Here is a 10208-nt window from a genome sequence, read left to right on the forward strand (position 1 = left end):
CTCCCTAGGGGCTTGTGCTCTGAGGACTAAAGTTGAAAGAGGATAGAAACCTAAGTGTGGCCTCTGTAGTGTGTGGCTAAGAGTGCACACTGAGTAATCAGGCTGCTTGTGTTAAAGCCTAGGCTTCCCCCTTTACTAGCTCTGTGTCTATATCTTTCAGGATTGCATTCCACTGTGAGGAAGCCAAACCAGTTGCTGTGGGTTGATTCCGATCATGCGACCCCATGTGTCTCAGAATAGAACTGTGCTCCATAGGGTTTTCTTTGCTTTTCTTTTGTGCTTTAGGTGAAAGTTTACAGCTCAAGTTAGTTTCTCATTCAAAAATTTATACACATATTGTTTTGTGACATTGGTTGCAATCCCCACAATGTGACAGCACCCTCCCCCTTTCCACCCCAGGATCCCTGTGTCCATTCGTCCAGTTTTCCTGTACCTTCCTGCCTTCTTGGTTTTGGGCAGGAGTTGCCCATTTGGTCTCGTATATTTGATTGAACTAAGAAGCACATTCCTCACATGTGTCATTGTTTGTTTTCTAGGCCTGTCTAATCTTTGCTGAAAAGTGAGCTTCAGAGTGGCTTCAGTTCTGAATTAGCAGGATGTCCTGGGGCCATAGTCTTGGGGGTCCCTCCAGTCTCTGTCAGACCAGTAAATCCAGTTTTTTTTTTGTTAATTTGAATTTTGTTCACATTTTTTTTCCTGCTCTGTCCGGTCCTCTCTGTTGTGATCCATGTCAGTGCGGTCAGTGGTGGCAGCTGGGCACCATCTAGCTCTGAGCTCAGGCTGGTGGAGGCTGCAGTTCATGTGGTCCTTTAGTCCTTTGGACTAATATTTTCCTTGTGTCTTTGGTTTCTTCATTCTTCTTTGCCCCAGATGGGATAGGATCAATAGATGCATCTTACATGGCCACGAACAAGTTTTTAAGGCCCTCTCCATAGGGTTTTCAATGGCTGATTTTTTGAAAGTAGACTGCCAGGCCTTTTTTCCAAGGTACCTCTAAATGGATTCCAACCTCCAACCTTTCAGTTAGTAGCCAAACGCATTAAACGTTTGTACCACCCAGGGACTCTTCTGTGAGAAAGAGATTCACAAAAAACTGGTTTAAACAATTTTGAGGGGTTGTTTTTCTCATGTAATATCAAAAGATAGGAAATCCAGGACCTGACTGTGGTTCCACAATGCCATTAGGGACCCAGGATCCTTTTATCTCTCTACCAAGCCTTCCTTAGCATATTCTTCTTGCTTCATGGTCACAAAATGGCTGCTCCATCACCAACACCAAGTCCAAATTCCATGCAGGAAGAAGAACTCTGTTGCCATTGCATCGATTCTAACTCATAGCAACCCTACAGCAGGAAGAAGAGCAAGGGCAGATTATTCAACAACCAAGGTAAGCACGGGCTTATTTGTGCTTACTTACTAATCTGTAGTGAACAATTTCACATATCACACCACATTTCAAAGATGTGGTGAAACGCGCATGAAATTATTCTCTACAGATCAGTAAGTAAGCACAAATAAGCCGGTGTTTACCTTGCTTATTGGCTCATCCATCCCTGTCAGGGATTGTAAAATTGAAAAGAGGCTTTGATTCAGTAGGAAGGTGCTGTGGGGCTGGGAGAGAGACATATGCCAGCCATACTTAGAAGCAGAAACTTTGATGTGAAAAAATGTGAATTTGTTCACTACAGATGATCTGGTAAGCAAGATAAACACCGTGCCTACCTTGCCTGTTGGTAATCCCCCTCCGAAGAAGAGGAAGGTCAAAGAACCATTTCAGTCTCCATCCCTTTTAAGGAGATTTCCTGGAAGCCCCACTCAACAACTTCTGCTTATATGTCGTTGACCAGAACCATGTCACATGGCCACCCCATCTGAAAGGCAGGCTGGAAATGTAGAGCATACTGCTGCCCCCAACAGACTCAGATTAGTATAAATAAGGAATACAAACTGGTACAGAGCTTGCAAGGGAAGAGATGAAGAAGATGTGGGCCAGCCCTGGAGGTGGAAGAAGTGGAGCAATGTCTCCTTATTGCTTCTTACTCTAAAGGTTCAGTGGGTTGGTTGTGGCCAGTCTAAACGCCCAGCTTCATTCATAGAAGGCAACTTGTCTTCTCCCAATCCCAAAGATGACTTTCCCTGAGGAGGGGTAAGACAAACATCAGTCATGGGGTACAAGGTCCGGCAGCTGCTTCCTCCTCCTCCACTTTCCCAAGCGCTTTTGGGGAACAGCCGTGCACCAGCCTGTCCCCGTTCTCCGCGAAGCGCGGCTTTCCTTCGCTCTCTGCCGCCCTCTACCGGTGCAGAGGGGGCGCGACAGCTGAGCGAGAGGGCTGGCCTACTGAGCCGTGAAGAGCGCACGCGCGCGCGCAAGCGGGCGTTCCGCGAGCCAGCTGCCATTCGGCGCGTGCGCATTGCGGGAGCCCAGCTCCGAGGACGGAGGACCAGGTAGCGGGGCTGAATGGGGCCGGTAGCCGGGAACGGCCCGGAGAGGGGCTGCCAGGACTTCGTGCCCTGCAGGTCTGGGGACGCTGGCGTTCGTCCCCGGCTGAGAGGCTCTGGTGGGCTCGAAGTGTCTCTTTTTGCCAGGGGCCGTGACCTGAGACCTCCTTCCAGGACTGGGAGTGGAGGGGGATGGGGCCCGCTAAGGCCTATTATTAATTTGGTGTCTATTGTTTGTCCGGGAAGCCTTTCTCGAGGAGGGCACAGAGTTTGCAAAATGCTGAGAAGAAGGGGTGAGGCTGGGCCGCGTGGGAGTTGGGGTACTCCCACTCCCGGGGCAGTGAGGAGCGAGGCAGGTTGGCGAAGGCGGCCCGCTCCCCAGGCCGTTTGTGGGGGTGACAGAGGACTGGGGAACAGTACTACAAAATCAAGATCCTGGTAGAAATCCTGTGGTGTTGGGATCACACTCAGGTCGGCAGTCTGGTCATTTTGTGTTTTCACTTCTCTAATAGAAGTGATTTCTCGTGGCCTGTGTTAGTGACACTAACATGTACTCTTTTGCCTCTTTGCATCCTAGGACATGACACAAGTGCCACATCACAGCCATGGGGTCTCAACATTCTGTCTCTGCTCGTGCCTATTCCTGCAAGCGAAAGAAAGCAGATAACAGGGACGACCTGTTGGCCGAACGGGAGCAGGAAGAAGCCATTGCGCAGTTCCCATATGTGGAGTTCACAGGGAGAGATAGCATCACCTGTCTCACCTGCCAAGGGACTGGCTACATTCCAACAGGTGAGGAGCAATGATTTCCCAACAAGAATCCAAAGATAACCACAGGAGTGCTTTTGTCCAGAGCTTTTCTTCTCAGCAATGACACCATGGTCATAGGCCTAACTGAACAGGAGCCAGCTCAACCAACCCACCAAACCTGGGCAGGTTCCACAACTTCTTTTGGTGTCCTTATATCTGGAAGCCTTCCGTTCCTTAACTTGTTCTTTGTTTCCCTGGTTTCGAACACTGAGTTCACACTACGTTATGGATTTGTTGACAGGCACATTGCTTTATTGCTGTCACTCATAAGGACTGACACAGCTGTGCGGGGGACTGTCTTAGAAGCTTCTTTTTGAGGAAACAAACTGAATAATTAACAGCCCAAGGTCTGAAGGATATGTCACTTGGAAAGAGAGAGTCAAAGTGTGGAACACCTCAGGTGTGGAACCTGGACTAAGTCCAGGATTATTTGTTACTGAGTTGGCCCTCAGAAAGTCAGCTTAGATAGAGAATAGCAGAGGTTTAGAGCTGGTGAGAACCTTAGAAACCTTTTACTCCAAAACCTTCATCTTACAGATGCGGAGACAGTGACCTAAAGAAGTTAGACTTTTCCAAGGCCTGTAGCTGGCAAATGGTAAAGCATCCATTTCACTGCATGGGCAGCACTAATGAATATTTTGTAATTTGTGGCACTCTACAGATTTACTTGTTCCTTATTCATTGGACCCAAATGTGAAACTAGTGTTTTAGAAATGTCTAATTCCACATGAGTATTTATTGTGGCAGGCTGATGTGAGATGTGAAGGAAAGTTCTGCCAACACATGGGATTTACAGACTAATTGTTTGGTTCTTTTCTAGAGCAAGTAAATGAGTTGGTGGCTTTGATTCCACATAGTGATCAGAGACTGCGACCTCAGAGAACGTGAGTGACCCTGCCTGCCACCTCTTATTACCTATTTCTGTCCCTAGTCCCTTTTTATATGTATGGATGCCAGTTAACTTCTTGAAAACTGCATCTGTTCTTACAGATTCTCCCATTTCCTTTACTACTATTACTCAAACAAAATATCTCTGCCCCCATCAAAATCTGGGGAAGGGAACATTCTGAGGGCCACGTGAAGGAATTGGGTTGGAGAAGAGGGGTGTTCTGGGAGGTGAGGAAATATTTCTGCCTACACAGCTCCTCTCAACTTTTTTTTCTAGAATGCAGCCATCATTCAAATGCGTTTTAAAAGCCATGTCCCACTCTACTTGTTATTGCCTAGTTTGTGATTTCTCGTTCTTTGTACTTTCCTTTTGCTCTCCCCTCACACCTGATTTTGCACTTGATCTTGACTGATTGGATTTGGTATCTGGCTACCTGGATCAGTCATGTGCTATGTCATTTGCAGTAAGCAGTATGTCCTCTTGTCCATCTTGCTCTGTCTCCTGGCATCCGGCTTGGTGGTTTTCTTCCTGTTTCCACATTCAGTCCTTGTGGATGATGACGGCATCAAAGTAGTGAAAGTCTTGTTTAATAAGGAGGACTCCCTTGTAATCCTCGCCATCACGGTAAGACTTTGGGCCTATACTTCCTGGGTTATGCATTTTCCAAGTCTTAGACTCAGGAGACCTAATTTGTGTCTGCACTTCCCCTGATGCAGGCCACCTTGAAAATCAGCAACTCCAACTTCTACTCTGTGGCAGTGACCAGCTTGTCCAGCCAGGTTCAGTACATGAACACAGTGGTTGGCACATACGGGACAACTAATGTCTCCGTCATTCCACCTCGGAGCGAGCAACTGGTATGCTGTTCTTCTAAAATCCTGGCTGCATGGGCTCAAGACCAGAGTAGACCGGGGGAATGCTATATCCTCGCTACTGCCCCTTCTTCCCTCTTGAAGGAACTAGTTGATGAGGGAGACCTAGAGGGCTCTGTAATTATGAAAAACACCAACTAGCATATAAGTATTTGGGGAGCTAAAGAATTTGTAAGAAAGAGATTTGCTACAAATCAAGTAGAGGCGGGATTGTAATCTAATGTCTGTCGACCTCTTGAAGGGGAAGAGGTTGGAAGCACTTCCTGGGGAAATTTTGTGTGCGATGGGAGAATGATCCAGGGTCTTTGAGTTGTTAATAACAGTACTGCTGTATGTTGAGCCTGCTTAGCGACAGACTGACTCTGGTGTCTTATTTTCAGGTGAATTTTACTGTAAATGCTGAGATGGGAGGACCATTTTCCTATGTCTAGTAAGGACAATGCTGTTTGTATATGTGTTCTTTATCAAATTAAAGAGATTCAAAGTCATACCCAGTTGCTCGGGGCCTGGTCCTGCCTAAGTCCCTGCCCCATTACCCTCTCCTAGCTTTGAGATTTATTTGGAGGATGTGTCATTTAATATGTAATTGAAGTGCTGGAATTTCTAAAAGAGAACATTCCACCACCACCATTATTACCGAGTCAGCTCCCAACTCATGGCAACCTCGTATGTCAGAGTAGAACTGAGCTTCATAGTTTTCAGTGGCTGATTTTCCAAAAATAGATCATCAGGCCTTTTTTCCAGGGCATCCCTGGGTGGGTTTGAACTTTTAACCTCTCAGCAGCCAAGTGCATTAACCATTGGTACCACCCAGGGACTCTAAGCCACTAGAAACATTGCAAAGAAGCCAGGCTCCACCATTTATATGATGTGTTATTTTTAAAAAAAGTATAATGTGGGAGGACAAGGACAACACCTTGTGGGGACCCAGGGCTAGTAAGCCTTGACAGCGCTTAAGTCGGAGGGACAGGTGTGGGAGAAAGGGGCACCCCAAACAGGACTGACTGCTCCTCGGTTTAACAGTGTAACTCAGCACCCTCCCACTGATTCTCCTTTTTATCAGTCTGACCGTTTCTTTATTTGCTGTTTGCCAGCTTCTTCTGCACGTTACCTGAAATCCTGGTGCACAACATAGTGATCTTCATGCGGTACGTCCGTCTTCTATCTCGATGGGCTTTGTGTTGGGACCTGTATGAGCTCACCACCTTTGCTCAGGATATCCAGGTGGCACACAGGGCAGAGGCATGTAGCCAAAGAGGAGGCTTCTGCTGCTCTACAGACAGAGTTGCAGTAGACCCTTAATGTCCTCTAGATGCAGTATGGAGAGACCTTCACAAGTCCCCAGATTCACAGTGAACAGTAGAGTATATTATTTTCTCCATGAAGTAGGGTCTACTTGAACTAAAAAATGATGTGATCCCTTTAGAAACCTAATAAGAGCAGTACAGAACAGAAAAGCTTTCTCAAGATGGCAGCACTGGGCATCTGGCCAGACTTTCTCTTTAGCTCCTGCATACTAGCCACAAAAACTACCCTGGGTCGTGGACTTTTAGGGTTGTTACTGGCATGTGACAGTTAAATCCATAGGTACAAGTACCTGCTGTAGACATTTGAAGTACGAAGATTTAGAGCAGGGTTTCTCAGTGTCTGCGCTGTTTATATTTTGGACCAAACGGTTCTTTGTTGGGAGGGGCTGCCTTGTGCTTTGTAGGATGTTTAGCAGCATTCCTGTTCTCTCTCTGCTAGATACCAGTTAAACTCCTCTCCCACTCTGCAGCCCTGCCCAGTTGTGACAACCAAAAACATCTCCAGGCATCGCCAAAAGTACCCTGTGCAGCACCTCTGGTTGGAAACCACTGGTTTCGAGGGTTACCTCATGACACAGTCTCTGTGGAAGTTGAAAGGGCCTCTGGCCTCCTGATTGTATAATCATGCAGATAGGTGTCTAGAACCTCTGGGTATTGTTGCTTGAACGGGCAATTTTTCTTGCTTGTTTCCTCCCAGAAACAGAATTCCTTTTGGTTTGTTTTCCCTAGAACTTCAGTGAAGATCTCTTACATTGGCCACATGACCCAGAGCTCCTTGGAGACCCATCACTATGTGGATTGTGGAGCAAATTCCACAGCTGTTTAGAAGTTGCTCTTGGTTCTTCGATGGCAGCACCTGTCACAAGAGAGCACAGCATATGTTCCTGGGGCCTGAGTTCTACACCTGCTCCAGAGGGTGTAAGCAGACTAGAAACTTGTTCTCTCAACCCCCAGCAAATATCCTCCTACCACTTGAGAAGAAGACTCTCCAGCACCATTCATGTTACTCAGAACCAGCAGAGTCAGTGCCAGTGCCTCTGTCTTGTGCCCGGCAAATAGTACGCACTCCATAAATGTTTGAAGAATTAATTCAGATCTTTTCAGCTGTTCTTGGGACATAATAATCATCCCATGATCCTAGTATCAACCCATAGAGTGACATGAAAATAGGACTATTAATTACAGCTGCAGAACTATTTAGTGCCCTATCTGGGCACAAATGGCAGCAAGGAGGAAACATTTGAATACATAAGAGAAGAAAATAAAGCGCATTCAATACAGGAATCTTTTCATCTGCTCACAGGTGCCTAGGAGCTTAAAAAAAAAAAGTTTTTACCAGGACTTTTTGTGGGGCTTGATTTACCCTTCATCCATTGGCTGGAACATGGATTGGGGGATTTGGTAGAAAAATAAATCTTGCTTTTCTTTGATCTGTGTCTTTTCTGGTTGACTGGATATCTTAGTAGGCACCTGTGGATGGGACCATGGGCTAGTTACCCACTAAGCAGGTCAGCTCAGGATGGGAAGCAAAGATGGAATCCTGATGTACTCCCTGTCCCAGTAAGCACTAACCACAAAGCGGCCTCCTGCCAACCCTCACTTCTCATCTACCTCATAGCAATAGACTGTCCTATTGTTCTTCTAAAAGTGAGCACCTAGTGCCCCGTGGAGGTTGAAAGAGGCAGGGCAGAGATGCCTAAGGAGTGAAAAGCTGCTTTTCTCAGCAGGGTGTTACTAAATACTTATTTTGAGGATGTCGAGGTTGAATGATTTTATCCCCTACCAACCGGCTTTAGTCCTGAATAAGAGAATCAGGTTTAAGGTTGAAAAATTTTTTGAATTGTGTACAGTCTCCAAGCCGCCAAGGAATAGGCTACCTCCCCAAGGGGGCAGAGAATCTACTTGGGGCACTTAAGTAGTCATGTTTCAAAGCTCAGCTGAAGTGGACCCTACCTCTTTCCACACACTGGTGGCCTCAGAAAGCCTTACCAGAACAGCAGGTAGAGGCAAGGTTTGCACCTTAGTTTTTGTCCCCATTCCCATTGCTTGATTTTTAATATTTGCTTTTAATGACTTTTACATTCTGAGTTTTCAAACTAAGGCTAAGTTTCATGACTTTGGTTGACATTGACTATGAGTAACCCAAAAGATGAGGTTTGAAAATTGGGTTTCAGTATTATACTAGATTATTTAAAGATATATATGTATATGGTTTAGAGAGCATCTCAAGAATAGATTTGACACATTGAACAGTAATGACCGAAGACCGGAGAAGTTGTGGAATGACATCAAGGACATCATTCATGAAGAAAGCAAGAAGTCCTTAAAAAGACTGGAAAGAAAGAAAAGACCTAAATGGATGTCAGAAGAGACTCTGAAACTTCCTCCTTAACGTCAAGCAGCTAAAGCAAAAGGAAGAAATGATGAAGTAACAGAGTTGAACAGAAGATTTCAAAGGGCAACTTGAGAAGACGCAGCATTATAATGACGTGCAAAGAGCTGGAGATAGAAAACCAAAAGGGAAGAACATGCTCAGCATTTCTCAAGCTGAAAGAACTGAAGAAAAAATTCAAGCCTCGAGTTGCAATAGTGAAGGATTCTACAAAGAAAGTATTAAACAATGCAGAAAGCATCAAAAGAAGGAGGAAGGAATACACAGAGTCATTATACCAAAAAGAATTGGTCAATGTTCAACCATTTCAAGAGGTAGCATATGATCAGGAACCAATGGTATTGAAGGAAGAAGTCCAAGCTACGTTGAAAGCATTGGTGAAAAACAAGGCTCCAGGAATTGAACAAATATCAATTGAGGTGTTTCAACAAATGGATGCAGCTCTGGAAGTGCTCAATCATTTATGCCAAGAAATTTGGAAGACAGCTACCTGGCCAACCAACTGGAAGAGATCCATATTTATGTCTGTTCCCAAGAAAGGTGATCTAACCGAATGTGGAAATTATAGAACAATATCAATAATATCACACGCAAGCAAAATTTTCCTGAAGATCATTCAAAAATGGCTGCAGCAGTATATCAACAGGAAACTGCCAGAAATTCAGGCTGCTTTCAGAAGAGGATGTGGAACCAGGGATATCATTGCTGATGTTAGATGGATCCTGGCTGAAAGCAGAGAATACCAGAAGGATGTTTACCTGTGTTTTATTGACTATGCAAAGGCATTCAACTATGTGGATCATAACAAATTACGGATAACATTGCAAAGAATGGGAATTCCAGGACACTTCATTGTGCTCACAAGGAACCTTTACATAGATCAAGAGGCAGTTGTTTGGACAGAACAAGGGGATACTGCGTGGTTTAAAGTCAGGAAAGGTGTGTGTCAGGGTCGTATCCTTTCACCATACCTGTTCAGTCTGTATGCTGAACAGATAATCCAAGAAACTGGACTATAAGAAAAGCGGGGCATCGGGATTGGAGGAAGACTCATTAACAGTCTGTGTTACGCAGATGACACAACGTTGGTTGCTGAAACTGAAGAGGTCTTGAAGCACTTACTGATGAAGATCAAAGACCACAGCCTTCAGTATGGATTACACTTCAACATAAAAAAAAAAAAAAAAAAATCCTCACAACTGGACCAATAAGCCACATCATGATAAACAGGAAATTTTGAAGTTTTCAAGGATTTCATTTCACTTGGATCCATAGTAAACACCCATGTAAGCAGCAGTCAAGAAATCAAAAGGCATGTTGCATTTGGCACATCTACTGCAAAGGACCTCTTTAAAGTGTTGAAAAGCAATGTTGTCACCTTGAAGACTAAGTTGTGCCTGACCCAAGCCGTGCTGTTTGCAATTGCCTCATATGGGCGCAAAAGGTGGACAATGAATAAGAAAGACCGAAGAAGAATTGACACCTTTGAATTGTGGTGT

General features: G+C 45.1%; 1 protein-coding gene across 4 annotated transcripts; it reads left to right on the top strand.

The window, feature by feature from the left end:
• Positions 1–2388: 2388 nt before the first annotated feature.
• Positions 2389–7747, top strand: TMEM106C (transmembrane protein 106C). Of its 4 annotated transcripts, none has more exons than XM_049882940.1 (8): positions 2389–2445; positions 3017–3231; positions 4070–4133; positions 4603–4762; positions 4855–4995; positions 5391–5440; positions 6105–6158; positions 7047–7747. In XM_049882940.1, the coding sequence occupies exons 2-8, from the start codon at positions 3045–3047 to the stop codon at positions 7141–7143; spliced, it is 753 nt and encodes a 250-aa protein (XP_049738897.1). In that variant the 5' UTR covers positions 2389–2445; positions 3017–3044; the 3' UTR covers positions 7144–7747. The 4 variants fall into 4 exon arrangements, with proteins under 4 accessions (XP_049738897.1, XP_049738894.1, XP_049738895.1 ...); XM_049882937.1 differs by having other exon boundaries at positions 6757–7140; XM_049882938.1 differs by having other exon boundaries at positions 2435–2517; positions 6757–7140.
• Positions 7748–10208: the final 2461 nt, after the last annotated feature.

The sequence above is a fragment of the Elephas maximus genome, chromosome 4, assembly GCF_024166365.1.
Source record: "Elephas maximus indicus isolate mEleMax1 chromosome 4, mEleMax1 primary haplotype, whole genome shotgun sequence".
In the NCBI taxonomy this organism is placed as follows: Eukaryota; Metazoa; Chordata; class Mammalia; order Proboscidea; family Elephantidae; genus Elephas; species Elephas maximus.